Source organism: Amphibalanus amphitrite, unplaced genomic scaffold (genome assembly GCF_019059575.1).
Source record: "Amphibalanus amphitrite isolate SeventyFive unplaced genomic scaffold, NRLGWU_Aamphi_draft 000129F_arrow, whole genome shotgun sequence".
Lineage (NCBI taxonomy): Eukaryota > Metazoa > Arthropoda > Thecostraca > Balanomorpha > Balanidae > Amphibalanus > Amphibalanus amphitrite.
The window spans coordinates 809,104-823,710 of NW_024881624.1; the positions used below are offsets into that span (position 1 = coordinate 809,104).

The following is a 14,607-nucleotide window of genomic DNA, read 5'->3' on the forward strand; positions in this document are numbered from 1 at the left end:
AATTTATGAAAAACGAAAGTTTATAATCTGAATAAAATATATGTCCCTGAGCGCAGAATTGATCAACGCACACAATGCTGTCAAAATTTTTGGGCCAAAGTCAATAATTAAGTCATTATGAACCCCGAAACACAAGTCAGTGATAATCAACAACAACTTGCTCTTTAGTTAGACTTTTTGAGAAATGTTATTTCGAGCCGCTAAAGATGAGCATGTCATGCAAACAACTAGTCAATTGTCTGCCATGCCCTATTGACGATTATTGCCTATTACTGCTACTTTTCGAGATATCATCTGCTTAGTCACCTGATATAGCTGCTATGCCACCCTACCGCGGTAGGGTGGCATAGCAGCTATATCAGGTATAGCTGCTATGATACCTGATATAGCTGCTATGCCACCCTACCGCGGTAGGGTGGCATAGCAGCTATATCAGGTGACTTAGCAGACGATATAGCTGCGATATAGCTGCTATACCTGATATAGCTGCTATGCCACCCTACCGCGGTAGGGTGGCATAGCAGCTATATCAGGTGACTTAGCAGACGATATCCCGAAAAGTAGCAGTAATAGGCAATAATCGTTAATAGGGCATGGCAGACAATTGACTAGTTGTTTGCATGACATGCTCATCTTTAGCGGCTCGAAATAACATTTCTAAAAAAAGTCTAACTAAAGAGCACGTTGTTGTTGATTATCACTGACTTGTGTTTCGGGGTTCATAATGACTTAATTATTGACTTTGGCCCAAAAATTTTGACAGCATTGTGTGCGTTGATCAATTCTGAGCTAAGGGATATATATTTTATTCAGATTATAAACATTCGTTTTTCATAAATTTCGGCGCTTTAAAGAGCGCCGGGCCGTCAGTAGAGCGGCGAGGTGACAATTGCCCCTACATCATGTGGTTTACTGGCGCATATCTCGAAAAGTAGCAGGGAAAAGCAGCAAAGCACCTATATGGAACGAAAGATGAGTAATCAGAGGCTAGTATAAGATGTTCATTTTTAGCCGCTCGAAATAACGTTTTTATAAAAGTCGATTTAAAAATTTAGATATGATTTTTATTTAGGTCTTGCAGCTGCTTGCAAAAAGCTAGCTTATCTTGCAGAAAAGCGATGCAATATGTAAGAATGTTGTTGGTACAGTGAACAACAGTGCCCTGAACTAGTCTGACAGAAAATTGCGTTCAAAACGACAACTGGTCAACTAATAAATATCAACTAAAGATTGGCATTAAAATCGGCGAATGTGGTGGCCACTAGCGGGTCTAAATAGTCTTGTGTTTGGTGACAACTGACCACCTCAATTTCGACCTTAGGGCAAAAATGGCATCAGAATCGTATGCTTTGATCAATTTGGGATCGAATGATACATATTTTGTTCATAGTGTGGAAAGTCACTCTTGGGGGTATTTCTAGCGCTTTTCCGGTCCGCCGGCCCAGCGTGCAGTGCCGGCGGCACAGCTCAGGACGACAGTCTAGTGGCCGGCCGGCACTGGGAATTGAACCCGGGACCTCACGACCCTTGAGATACCGCCCCTGCCTGCTCAGCTTCAGCGTTCCAACGCTTACTTTTCGTCGTTTCATTTCTCACACTTAATACTCTGGAAACGTCGTCATAAAGAAGAAGGTGAATTTTTAAAGGGTTTATTGACGCCATACATTGGAAACTAAAGGGCTCACTGTACGGCACGGCGCTCACATCACAGGGAGGCCGGAGACCGGGGCGGTACTGATCTGTGAAAACCTCCCCGTATCGCCCCTGTCCCGCCCCCACACACAGGAAGACCCGGGACAGCCGACCCCGGGTCCCCGGAGCGGGCGGCTGCGTCACACACCCCGGCGTCACGGGGCGCTCCGTGACGTGATGTGACGCCGCCGTCAGCGCACCTCTGCCCAGTCCACTGGCACTGCACGCGCCGTCCACACACCGGCCGGCGCGGCTCGATAAATAGATTGACCCGGCTGGCCGCCCGAGCCCGCCACGACTCGGGCCGTCTCTCTCCGATCGCGCGGTTAGCGTTAAACACTCCGAAGCGCACACATGTTACACACGTTCACAAATGGCAGCAGCGAACGGCCTAGGGCCCGGGTGATACATAAACACACACGCAAACACACATGCACGCGCGCGCACACACGCATCCGATCGCCGACACTTGCGGCACCAGTCGGGTGGGACACTATATTCAGATGGAGTGCGTCAAAGTCGTTATCTTAGGAACTCCGGTGCGGAATTTCCAGAGAGGCGGCTATCACACATGCCGCGGGTTCTCAGCCCGCGACGCCTGGCCCGTCGGGCCGCGCCTCTCTCTCCGTAACAAGTCCTAAGCTACAAAACCAAAAACAGATACAAAGCCTTCACGCTGGGTCATACACAAGCTAGTCACAAGCAACCAAACCGGGTCATCAAAATATAAATCGTCACCATAGGTAAAATGCGTCACATCGTTGAGCTGCCTTCATACAAGAACTCGATCAGATAAATGCAGTTATCCGGAATCCTTCTTTTGATTTCCCTATCCTTCATGCTTCTCTTTGGCACACTGGTGGATGACGTCACTCGGCGCCGACGTCCCCTCTCTGACGTCACACCGTCTCCCCTCTCTGACGTCACGCCGTTCCCTCTCTGACGTCAGACCGGCTGAGCTCAGCGGTCAGCACTGGGCAGCCATCAGCGGGTCCATGGAGGTCAGCAGGCCGGAACGCGGCGCCAGCTGCGGGTGCTGAATCTGATCCCGCACCTGCAGTAGGGTGCGGTGCACCTCTCTGCTGCTGGGCGCCAGACGCAGTGCCTCGTTCAGGTCGGCCAGAGCGGCATCCAGCTCCCTGTGAGACAAGAGGAGACCGGTCAGATCGGGTCCGGACAGCTACAGGTTACACCGGGTCTGGTCAGCTAAGACTGAGCCCACTTCGGACAAAGAAAGATCAAACGGAGAGGTGTATTAGGCCAGATTAGGTCGAATAAGAACAAGTAAGGTCAGGTAAGCGGACATAGACCAGGTGCCAGAGCTAAACTCGACCCGAGAGAGGTCAGAACAGGTCAGGTAGTGTGGAACGTCTATTTCTGCCACACACGTGAGGCAAAACCGGATCACATGACACGGACTGAACGGCTGCGGGGATTACGACCCGGGTCACCGGTATCCCTCGATCCCGGAGGTCGCTCCCTGAGCCACCGATAACTCCCAGCTGTTTGTCCGTCTGTATCCGAGAACTACCAACACCGGATGCCACCATCCGATAAGGCCCGGGCCTGGCCAGAATCGGGTGAGGGCTTCAGCTATTTATACCGGACACCAGCTATATCGGGATTCATGCTCGTTCACAAAATGTTCCATTTCAAGCTATGAATAGTAATATGTACAACATCAACATTGTACGCTAGTAGCCATTTTATGCTTCTATTCTATGTTGTTTCGTGCAAAAACAAAGCATTACTGGTATTATGAGTAGTGCAGGCTCACTCACTTTTGTGCGTGTTTGGCCTTGGCACGGAAGAAGTATGGTTCGAAGGCCTCCGGTCGGACTGCCATGGCCTGGGTAGCGAGCTCCGCCGACTTGGTGTGCTCCTGTAGAGAAAGGTCAAAGATGGATGTCAGCGCTAGGTCCAACAGATGTCAGTAAACGGAAATAGATGCTACCATCACATTTCAGAATTCCAGTTGGGAACAAAAACACATGAAACACACTGAATTATGATCGGAGGCTGTAAAAGCAGTACTCACGCCGAGTTTCCGCTTGCAGCGTGACAGGTTGAGCAGCAGGTTGACGTGCAGTCGGCGGAAGAGCTCCTCGTGCTCGGAGAGCGAGCTCAACTCGGGGAACTTCTTCAGGGCGTAGCTGAAGCGGTGGTCCGCCTCCTGGATCCGGCACTTCTTGTACAGCGTCATGCCATCGTCGTTCAGCTTGTTCAACAAGGTGAACCTGTGGAGTGGCCATCACGTTATTTTATCGGAATTTCAGTGATGGTACAGAGGATGATGAAATCCTCCCATCGGAGCTTGACCCTGGCTGAATATTCGGTAACTTTTTATCAGCAGAACAGAAAGGCGACGTCGCGTGATCTCGGTAATGGCTTTTGATGCACCGATTGAGTACACAAAGGATAATCGACTGCCTACATTCCACGCACTCTATGCGCATGTAAAATGGGAGCGTCACTATCAATGATACAGGCGTTTTCCATTTGGAAAATAGATGGAAGCACGAAAGGTAAGATGGTCGTTACAATCAATGAGCTGCCCGTGAATTGCAAAACAGGACAACAATCATGTCCTGTCACATCTCAACAGCGTAAGTCGACACAACTCGTCTCCAGGGATCATAACCCTCCCTGTTCGATTTTCCCGTTACACAAAGTGAACCTCCTGCCCACTGTGACCCATCACTGCAGAAGAAGAGAGACCACTCACATGATGTCCAGCTTGCCGTCGGCCATGGCCCAGGTGGCGGCGCCCAGCTTGGCTCCCTTCCTCAGGAAGCACTGCACCACCCTGACGTGCCCGCAGCCGATGGCGCGGTCCAGCGGCCTCATCCCCTTCAGGTCGACATGTTCCAGCACGGCCCCGCGGTCCAGCAACAGCTGCGGCACGTTCGGGAGCAGAGGTCACGGCACTGGCGTGGGGCGACCGCACAGAGGTGACAGAGACAGATGTCCGGATGGTATGACGGTAGGGGATGGGAGGAAATACCGAAAGGGAAGACGCCGAGGAATTATGACAGAAGTGCGTAACGTAACACTCACTAAATGTTGTGTCGTGCCGTCATCGGTAGAATTGAGACTTGTTTTGGAACCATGCAAGTGTTATCGCCAGACTACAAAGAGAATGCAAAAGCAGTTATCGATCTGATTTGCATTACCAGCGGCAGTGAGGTTCGCAAAAAAAGTAATTGGGAACTAACTACCTGTTTGTTTTGTTACGTGGGGATCAATTTGATTTCTAGCACAGATACAGTCAGTTGTCACGTTGGAAAGATAGGAGAAGTCACGAAAACGTGTTTGGATATAGGTTTGCAGGAATGACCAAATGCTGGATTTTCTAGGCTCCGTTTGCTACATGCCTTTCAATACCAGTAAAACAGATAAGCAGAGATCCTCGCTCACAGAAAGTTAGCTTATGCAATTAAGTTATAACTCACTCCACCGATCATAAGAATAGTAACAAGAAATTATAGAAAACGGAACACCGTCTTCATAGCTCCACCCGTTACCCAACACATATCCGGACCAAATCAAGCAGCACTTACCGAGACGACATCGGCGTCCCCGAAGAAGGCGGCCAGATCGAGCGGCGTCCGCCCCGTGGAGTCCACCTGCTGAATATCGGCTCCCGAGTCCAGGAGAGTGCGCACCACGCGCGCCTGGCCCTTCAGACACGCCCAGGAGAGCGCGCTCAGGCCCTCGCGGTCACACCGGCTTAGAGAGGCGCCTGTGGACGGGACGGCGGAAGAGGTGTTAAAACGTGAGATCGGGGCTGCGTGCAATGTTTCGGTTTTATGGAAGTACTAAATAGTTGGGATTACAGACACCGAGACCATTCAGAACGTAAGCACGGGCATCTTGTCTGGCATACTCTGAAGATAAGTTTGACCCTTGTCTTTGGCTAACTGCTGCTGATGTTAAACACTGCATGCAGTGCCTCCAGCTCCGCCCGGCGCGTACCTTTAGAGAGCAGCAGATCCAGCACTCCCATGTGTCCCTCTCCGGCTGCCACGATCAGCGGTGTCCGTCCGGCGTCATCCGTCTGCTCCAGGAGCGCTCCCTGACCCAGCAGCACCACGCAGATGTCCCAGTGGCCCTCTCGGACGGCGCCCAGCAGCGGCGGCGCCCCCTGCGAGTTGGACGCGCCGACAGTGGCGCCGCGGCGCAGCAGCATCTCGACCATGGCCTTGTGGCCGGCGCCGGCCGCCATGGTGAGAGCAGTCTCACCGTGGAGAGAGTCGCAGGCGTCCACAGAGACCTGGTGGGAGAAACCAGACATAGGTTAGATTAACAGTGAGTAGCGCGAACACCACTCACACGCTAATAACTTTGCAAACAATAGTAATAAGTGAAAGATGGGCGCCTACTTCTCCAGCCTTGTCAAAACAGGTGAGAAAAGGGAAGATTACTTCAAAAACCCTGATCAATTATCACATAAACATGGAGCTAGCGGTGATCAGTAGATGCAACTATAACCTAGAGGAGTGAATATAGTTGTTTTTCACTAACCTCCTCCATGTCGAGCAGGTACTCGGCAATCTGGATGTGACCGTTTCCAGCCGCCGCCACCAGCGCCTGCTGCGCCGCCTCGGCCATGGTGAGGCCGTCTCCGCCGCCGGCCGCCCAGTCGCACCAGAGCAGGTACTCGATCACACTCAGATGACCGGCCACAGCGGCGTGAACCAGCGCGCACCGACCGGCGGCGTCCCGTAGAGCCACGCGCGCGCCGCACTGCAGCAGAAGCTGAGCAGCTCCGGCCTGTCCGCCGACGGCCGCCAGCATCAGAGGCGTCTGGCCGCGCGCGTTCACGCCGTCCACGGAGGCGCCGTACTTGAGGAGCAGCTGCAGCATCTCGTCGCAGCCCTCTGCGGCGCAGTGGCCCAGCAGCGGCGCTCCGTCCCGCTGCCGAGTGGGTGTGTCCGGAGCGGCGCCGGCCAGCAGCAGCAGTGTCGACACCTTCACGTTGGGACTGTGCGCGTTCCGGTCGCACGACAGCGCCGCAGAGGGGTTGGCAGAGGCATTGGCCACCCACAGTGCCTGCAGATCACGTGCCGGCACCGGCAGCTCGTCTCGGGAGTTCTTGTAGAGATGCGCTTTGAGCACGTGGTGTCCCATCTCGAGGGTCTTCTGGGCGTCCAGAGGCGCCTCCAGGCGGCTCATGCGCAGCGCGATGTTGGCGTGGCCATGACGCACGTCCAGCAAGAACTTCTGGCTCTCGTTTTCCTCGCGGCGCAGCAGCCACTCGCGGAAAGACGGGTGGAACAGCATGTAGGTGTCGTCCATCCTGCGCGCCAGGAAGCCCGAGAGGGTCTTGAAGCGGCGCAGGAACTCCTCCCAGGAGAGTGCGGTCGACGTGCAGCTGGCGTTGGCAGAGTGGTAGATCTCGTACGCGTTCATGGGGTGCAGACTGGCCAGACAGCTGGCCAGGATCGGACGCACCTGTTCGTACGATCTCTGCGTCGGGAACTTGAGGTTGAAGTTGAGCAGGAAGATCTCGTTGAGGCTGACGGGCAAAACTTTGAAGCTGGATGACTTCATGACCAGGTGTCCTCGCTCGATGAGGTCCAGCGTCAGCTTGACGAAGAGGAAGGAGCCGCGGGAGAGCTCGGTGAGGTGGGCGATGAAGCGGCTCTGGCTGCTTCCCTCCACCTTGGCGCCCGTCACCTGGATGCTACTGGTGATGGACGGCGAGTTGTTGATGCGGAAGGCGATGTAGTCGCTGAGGTCCTTCTGCAGCTCGTCCGAGTCGCGCAGCAGTCGGTCCATGTTCAGTTTGTGGAAGGGCAGCATGCTGGTGATGCCCTGCATCTGAGAGCGCACGGTGACCACCAGCTTCAGCCAGCCGGGGAACTTCATCAGGTGGCGCGCCAGGAACGACGACACGTTGTCGCCGTACTCTGAAACACAAACACAAGTTCATATTATATGCGGCATAATGAAAACAGTTCATAGTACTCGCTTGCTCTTGTTCTACGGGCAAAACAATGAATTTACCTACTAATCGACACCTCTTTTTCTTTTTTATATCATCCAATGACTTTTTCTTAAGCACATAGTAGTCTGTGAACTTTTATAAACCTATCAGCCTCATCCACAAAGAACGAGTCGGTGCTAATCCACCGTTCCGTTGCTCTCACCTGGCTTGTGGTATTCGGCCTCGCAGAGGGCATCGATGACGACAATGCACGTCTCGCCGGCCAGCTGCCCCGTCCTCCTGAGCAGCTGCAGCGGCTCCAGAATACCCCTGGTGAGCGCAGCGGCCGGATCGGTGACGCAGGAGCGCAGCGCCAGCACGGTCTGCAGCGCTGGCGAGCGGAGGACGTGGTCTCGGTAGGCCGCCAGCTGTGGCGCCTGCACCAGCTGGGCGGCCAGCGAGTGCACGAGGTCCGGTACCAGACAGGTGGCGCTGTTATCCGCCTGTGGGTGGGGAGAGATTTGGTCAGAGGCCGCTGGGATGCATTATAGAGACGCATCGGTTGTGAGACCGCTGCAGTGATTCGTCAGACAGACAGTGATCTGTTGTGTTGAATTCATTGAGTGACATTGGGCTGACAATGTTGGGCACGACGAACACATACCTGACAGAAGTGGTAGGCCACCACGCGGCTGCCGAGAGCGCGCAGCTCGTCCGGCACGGAGCAGATGTTTGAGAAGACGCCGCTGTCAGCCAGCGAGCCCCGAGGGCGGCCGGGGCCGGTAGGGTGCGCCTCTGCAGAGCACAGAGGTCATCGTAAGAAAGGCCACAAGTACCGCACCGAAGACAGCTTAATTGGTGGAGCTCTCGATCCCAGAGTTAACGATAATAGGAGCGTATTACCATTCGCCGCTGCAGTCATGGTCAGATGGCAATCTCGCATATCAGATCGCCCGGATAAGAGGGGCGATCGGCCAATAACTGAAAGACGGGTCACCGATCGTCTGATTGGGGCGCGGGATGTCGGTGATCGGCCGGTGATGTCGGGGAAAAGGTGTCGAGGCCAGCGCCGCGGCGTTCCTGTGTGGATGGCGGCCGACCGGGCGGGACGGACAGGTTGGGCAGGAGACAGATGCAGGGTGTCGGGACGGTGTCGCCTGTGTCGGCACTAACACAGTGGTAAATCGCTCACTCGGTGCACAGAAGGTCAGACGGGTCTCCGGAAAACAATAGCCGGGATACACATACCCGACTGGCGTCCCGGCAGGCCGCTGATGTGATGAATGTGAAATAACAGAGCCAGGCCTTCACAGGTGATGGTTTTAGTGTCACAGAGGATGACCAGAAATGCGCTTTAAATCGCGTGAGGAATGTATCGCCAATAAATCAGTCCTCATCAGACCTACGTAATTCCAGACATCTGTGCTTCGCGGAAAAATACAATTTCAACCAAATTTCGACGAAGTAACAGTCAGCATAGCAACTTCTACGCATAACATGTCCCTTTCGCAAAAGCTTCCCGTGTGATACCCATTTCACTGCAGGGTTACGAAAAGACCCCACGTGGTGCAACTTTTCACCCAAGCAGACTGGGTTAACTAAAAACTAGCGAGAGGAATCAGCCGGCAGGCGATTACCAAGGATTACGGAGAGCTTCTCTGAGTGAGCGATGAAACTCCAACTTCTCCGAGTGGCTGGCGCGCCACCGTTTTAAGTTGTTTTTACCCGCGGGACTGGCTGATCCTCTGATACAAATTAACACCCCCAGATGCGACTTAGCTCGCATGCCTACCACGTCCAGAGGCTGGGATTTACGTGGGTACGGCAAGACTTCAAGGACGAGAGTCATGAACATGGAATGTCGCTCACAGCGAAACAGATGGGAAAACAACAAATGGGTTCGTGGAAATGAAGCAACATCACTCGGCAAACATTGTCTGTCGTCTCCGTCGCTTCCTTCCTCTCATCAAGTACCACTTTTACAGCGTCATTCATCCCTCAGCTCGACACATTTCCTACCCCTCCTCTCTTTTCCCGACCTCACCACCCACCTTGATAGAGTCCATCCTCCCGCAGCGCGGCACGTCGACCGAAGCAGCTGTGTTCCACCATCTGTAGCAGCACAGCCGTCTTCCCCGTGCCCACACCTCCGGCCAGCACACAGCCTCGGCTCGGCGAGTTGAGCAGTACCCGGGCCAGCTCGGCAAACAGCCAGCGGCGTCCGAGGAACAGCGGATCCTGCTCCTGCTGCGGCACCTCGTGAAACAGTGGCTTCAGGGAGAGCGGCTGACCGCGCGGCGGAGAGAGGCGGGCTGCCGGAGAGAGCGAGGGGGACGGTTAGAGAGCGGTCACATGGTCAGCAGGCGGGCGACGTGGACGGACGATCATATGGACAATGGTCATCGACATGGCGTCTCGGGGTGATAGCACAACAGCAGTAAAACAAATGCGAACAAACTCCAATCAAACAATGGCATGGCAGCAACCCCCTTGTCAGAAATGGCATCGGACGGGAATCGGCGAAGGAATCAGATAGCCATGGTCAGAAAGCTGACATATAGCTCTCACATATCGTCCCCAACTGTGGTCAGACAGAGCTGGCCTGTCTGATGTCTGACAATGTTTATACGCTCCGCCGGAGGTCAGGAGGCTGGATGAGCCCCGCAGGGGAGGAGGAGGAGCCGCACCACGCCGCGATCGGGGAGGATTAGTGGCCGCTCAGGACGACAGCCAGCGATCAGGATAAGGATTACGCCCATTGGCCACCACTCCCTCGAAGCATACGAAACGACTGCGGTTGCATCAGTAAACACGGTTGGGCGCTACCATGCTAGGTGTCCTATTTGTATTCGTATTTGCATAAAGCGACACTTAAACAAAACATGAAGGTGGTGCATTCAAAGGGGTAGAAAGGTCCATTTAAATACGACCTTCAACAAGCTCCTATCTTACATTCGAAGTGATTAACTTATACGAGCAGCGCAGTCTCTAACCCTGTATTCATCCCCGCATTACGACCGGAGTACGCACAGTCTTATCTCCGCCGCTGTCTATTCTGCGCAGAGTGCCGCTCTTTGGTGGCGGCGTATTTCAATCAGCCGCAGCTCATCCGCCGCCATTCACAGCTCATTAAACCTAACACTCTGCTAATCAGTGCGGGATCGACGACTCCCACAGGACGACTCACTCGGGCTGGGCGTTCTCTGCGGAGCCTGGCGCTCTCTGAGGGCTGGGAGTTCTCTGCGGACCTAGCCCCCTCTGCCTACCTTTGAGATCGACGGGCGGAGTGACCCGGGGGCAGCGTGCTGAGCGACGGCCGGCCTGGCCTCTCAGACCCCGGAAAGCCACCAGGTCACTGGAGCTGGAGCCGGCCGGGGAAGGGACGCTCCTGTCTCCACCTGCGGTCATCAGACGGCCGGCTAGAGAACATGCTCACTGCACACCACACGGGCGAGAGACGTCCTCGGGCACACCGGCCAGCACGGCCGCACACTGCTCACACCGTGCAAATGAGAGGTAAAAACGAACACGGGCAATTAACGCACGCAGAATACGCGTACAGAAGCGTTACTGGCTTGCGGGGAAGGCGGACGGTTAGCGCGGATTCAGGGAAGGCGGTGGGTCATGGGCCGTAACAGACAGGCCGTCTAATCACGGCCGATCAGAAGTGGCACACGAGCTAACGGCCGATCGAGCGGGGCGAGACAAACGGCGACGGCCGGCGGAGCAGAGGCAGCGATCGCAGCGAGATAAGGGCGGCCGTTGAATAAATAGGCCGCACCCGGTGCTCGGAGCTACTCGTCGGGCCGCCAATGCTGCCTCTGCCGCCGCCGCCGGCCGCGGGGAGGGTAGGTTTAATCGGTCTGTTACGGAGGGAAGGACACGCCGGCGGCTGAGCCGGCGGGCGGCGCCTGCCGGTGCCACCGTGCAGCAGGCTGGGGGAGGGTCACACTCGCGTGCGGGGCGGGTCACGGCGCAGGCGCACTACTCACCGATCGAGTTTCGTCGGGAGGCGATGAGCGGACTGGCGGAGGTGGTGGATCCCGCCAGGGACATGGACATCAGAGAGCCGAAACTCTCGCGACTGCGCTCGGAGCGGAGGTGGGCCAGCTCCGACTCACTGGAACCTGCCGGATGGTGAGAGACACCAGTTAGAACACCATCATCAGCACCAACACCAATCCATCCAACACAGCCGGCGCCGGCACCAGTCCGTCCATCACCACCGGCACCGACATCACCATCACGTACACGGGCCCTTTGTCCGCGCAGCCGGTTAATCTACATTCAACATTCATCTTCCTCGATAATAAATGTTCCAAACGTGTCGTGGGAGCCCGGAGGAGCGTTTCGCTGGCCTTGGGCGACGGCATCTGCAAGGTGCACTGCACTCACCGCCGCCGCCATCGCCGCCGGTTCGTGGGTAATCATTTACGAGTCGGTGGAACGGTAGCAGCCACTCGACAGTCGATGTCGGCTTCAGTTTACGTCGACAGCAGCTATGGCCCGGAGCGGTACAGTGGTCTAACTCATACCCGGACCGATCGGTACCAAGTGCGGTCTAAATTAAACCGATCAGGACTGCAGACTGATCCAAATTCAACCAATCGAATTCATTGAACGCTATAAGCCCAGTCATGCTCGCTAACTCTATACGGTGGGGACAAACTACCCTAACCTCCTCCCCCGAAACATTCCCCAGGTTACGGAACAATCACATAGCACATTGTAGGTGGCTCCGACATGCCCAGAAGGGCACGGACAAGTGAGGATTTGCAGACTGGAAGTCCCTTTTTGCAATTACACCGTCAGCCGTGGGCGGGGGACGGATGGACGGTGTTTCAGATAGATTAGATGGCGTCGCGGCCACGGTGCGTGAATACCTGGTCCGCGATAACAACAGCGATAACTCAATTAGACCTGCAAGGGGTCATTATTTCGAATTTAATTGGAGTGCGTGGCCCGTACCCTTTGTTCTGCTAACCACAGAGTGTAACCAATTTAACGCGATTGTAGTGTTTCTTCCCAGCGAGCCTGAGTATGATTCGTGAGCGGCAGCAAGTTGCAAAAAGTACCATACATAGCCATCGCAGCAGCATTGTCAAGCAAATTTATTACACCATTAATAAAATCATAACGCTAATAATATAACGATAGGGTGCGATGCCAGTGGAGATAAATCAAACAGGCCCGTGCACTTTGGCAGGTAGCAAGATATCTCCCGTGAACACTACACAGCCCGTAACACAGCAGCCCGTCTCACGAAGCCTCGAAGCCGGCACTCACGAACTCTCCCCACGAACCCCTCTCAGCCACTCACCGGTCAGTGTCGAGACGGGGCTCGTGTTGGCCGACTTGCCGTCCAGGTGTGCCAGTGAGCCGCGTGAGTCCCTACCGGAGCTAGCGCCCGAGCGGCTGGAGCGCGACCTCTCCGAGCCGGGTGAGCGGGTCTCGGCACCAGGACCCAGCAGAAGACCCAGCCGGGCGTACAGGGCCGAGTCCTCCGGCGCGTGGTCGAGTGAGGGGACGCCGCCGACCCCGCAGCAGTCGTCGTCCGTGTCTGGAACATAGCACAGGGGCGTTAGAGGTGTGTGTGGCCGTGGGGTGTGGTAGTGAGATGTGTTACGATGGATGGAGCTGAGCTTGAGTTTCAGCCGCACACAGAGCAGTGACGGGGGGGGGGGGGGGGCGTGTTGTGACAATGACGGAATTCTTGACTGTGACTGAATAATAGGAGACGACCGTGAGAGACAATAGTTACACTGACAGTTCCCACTGACACTGAAACTGACACGTCCGCCGTTACATGCGCCGGTGAACACAGAGTCCGAGTTACTGCCACCAGACCTGTCAGAATCAATACGCCATGGAACGGATGGCCCAGTCACACCTGGCATTATCCATTCACCGGGGCGGCGTCTGTCACAGGAGACGGCCGACGTTTCCTGTTTGTCACGCGACCAAGCGAGCAATACGGACATAAAACATGGCTAACATGCAAAAAACGCGCATTGTCCGCCAGGCGTCGCGCCATTGTTTAGGCCCGTCAAACGGCCACTTAGTCCCCCATGAGACGTGGGCCGGCGTCTGGATGAAGAGCGTGTCCCAATTGTGGCCGACATCTTGCCACCTATCCCATGACCTCCCATAGCTCGTGGTTGATGTGATAGCGCCACAGTGACCGGTCAGAGGTCAGAGGTCGGCTGAGTGGAGAGTGTCTGACGGACGGTCGTCGGCCGACCTTGGGTACAGCACCACCTGCCCGCGGCTCCCTGTCATATTCTGTCAGCGAGCTGTCACTATCCTGTCACTGACAGCTGCGCCCGGCCCCGACCACACAGCACCGCGAGAACCAGGTGCAGCAGCACCTGCAACCCTCATCACCATCCTATGTATAGAGACAGACCCTACCCACATAGCCCGGAGAAACTCAGCGGGACTGCTGACTACAGAACCTCCTCAGCTGACGATCCAACAGATCGAATCACTCCAGCCACCTCTACCCACCTCAGCAGTCCCCCGCCTGCTCCTGCTGTCGTCAGCAATTGGGTACCAGTCACCTCTGTTACCGTGACGATCGGTTGTCGCTGTCCAATGTCCATTTCTGGCTCGGTTTTTCGCTCGGTTTCAGGCCCATTGCGGCCCATTCCTGGCTTGGTTCATGACCCGATTCACTCAAGTCCTGAATGTATTTCTCGCTCGGTTTCTGCGCTCGATACCTGGCCCGGTTCCTGGCATGGTTCCTGAATCGATTCCCGGTACGGTTCCCTGTTCGTTACCTGACCCGGCTCCTGACCCGGCTCCTGGCTCTGGCCCGGCTGGATTTCTCGCTCCGTTCCTGGCCCGTTTCGCCGCCCAGCTCCTGGCCCGGTGCCGGTGGTTGTCGCCCGTTGCCGAGCTGCAGCCAGCCGTGCAGAGCCGATAGGATCGGCACCCCAAATACGGCCTGGTCGGATGGCTCCGACAACAGTGCTCGACCCACCCTC

The 14,607-nt window shown here is 55.5% G+C and overlaps 1 protein-coding gene across 8 annotated transcripts in view; it reads right to left on the reverse strand.

The window, feature by feature from the left end:
- Positions 1-1,633: 1,633 nt before the first annotated feature.
- LOC122381858 (protein TANC2-like) overlaps positions 1,634-14,607 on the reverse strand; it is a 179,353-nt gene continuing 166,379 nt past the window's right edge. For 6 of the 8 annotated variants that reach the window (XM_043366584.1, XM_043366581.1, XM_043366583.1 and 3 more), the window contains 13 exons: positions 12,942-13,181; positions 11,614-11,748; positions 10,888-11,019; positions 9,673-9,933; positions 8,286-8,416; positions 7,845-8,124; positions 6,217-7,604; positions 5,668-5,965; positions 5,253-5,434; positions 4,418-4,587; positions 3,731-3,929; positions 3,474-3,574; positions 1,634-2,831 (listed from right to left, as the gene is read on the reverse strand). In XM_043366584.1, the coding sequence (XP_043222519.1) occupies positions 2,660-2,831; positions 3,474-3,574; positions 3,731-3,929; positions 4,418-4,587; positions 5,253-5,434; positions 5,668-5,965; positions 6,217-7,604; positions 7,845-8,124; positions 8,286-8,416; positions 9,673-9,933; positions 10,888-11,019; positions 11,614-11,748; positions 12,942-13,181 (3,689 nt within the window). In that variant the 3' untranslated portion in view covers positions 1,634-2,659. The remainder of the gene's footprint in view (positions 2,832-3,473; positions 3,575-3,730; positions 3,930-4,417; positions 4,588-5,252; positions 5,435-5,667; positions 5,966-6,216; positions 7,605-7,844; positions 8,125-8,285; positions 8,417-9,672; positions 9,934-10,887; positions 11,020-11,613; positions 11,749-12,941; positions 13,182-14,607) is intronic. The other 2 variants (XM_043366587.1, XM_043366585.1) reach the window with 1 other exon arrangement.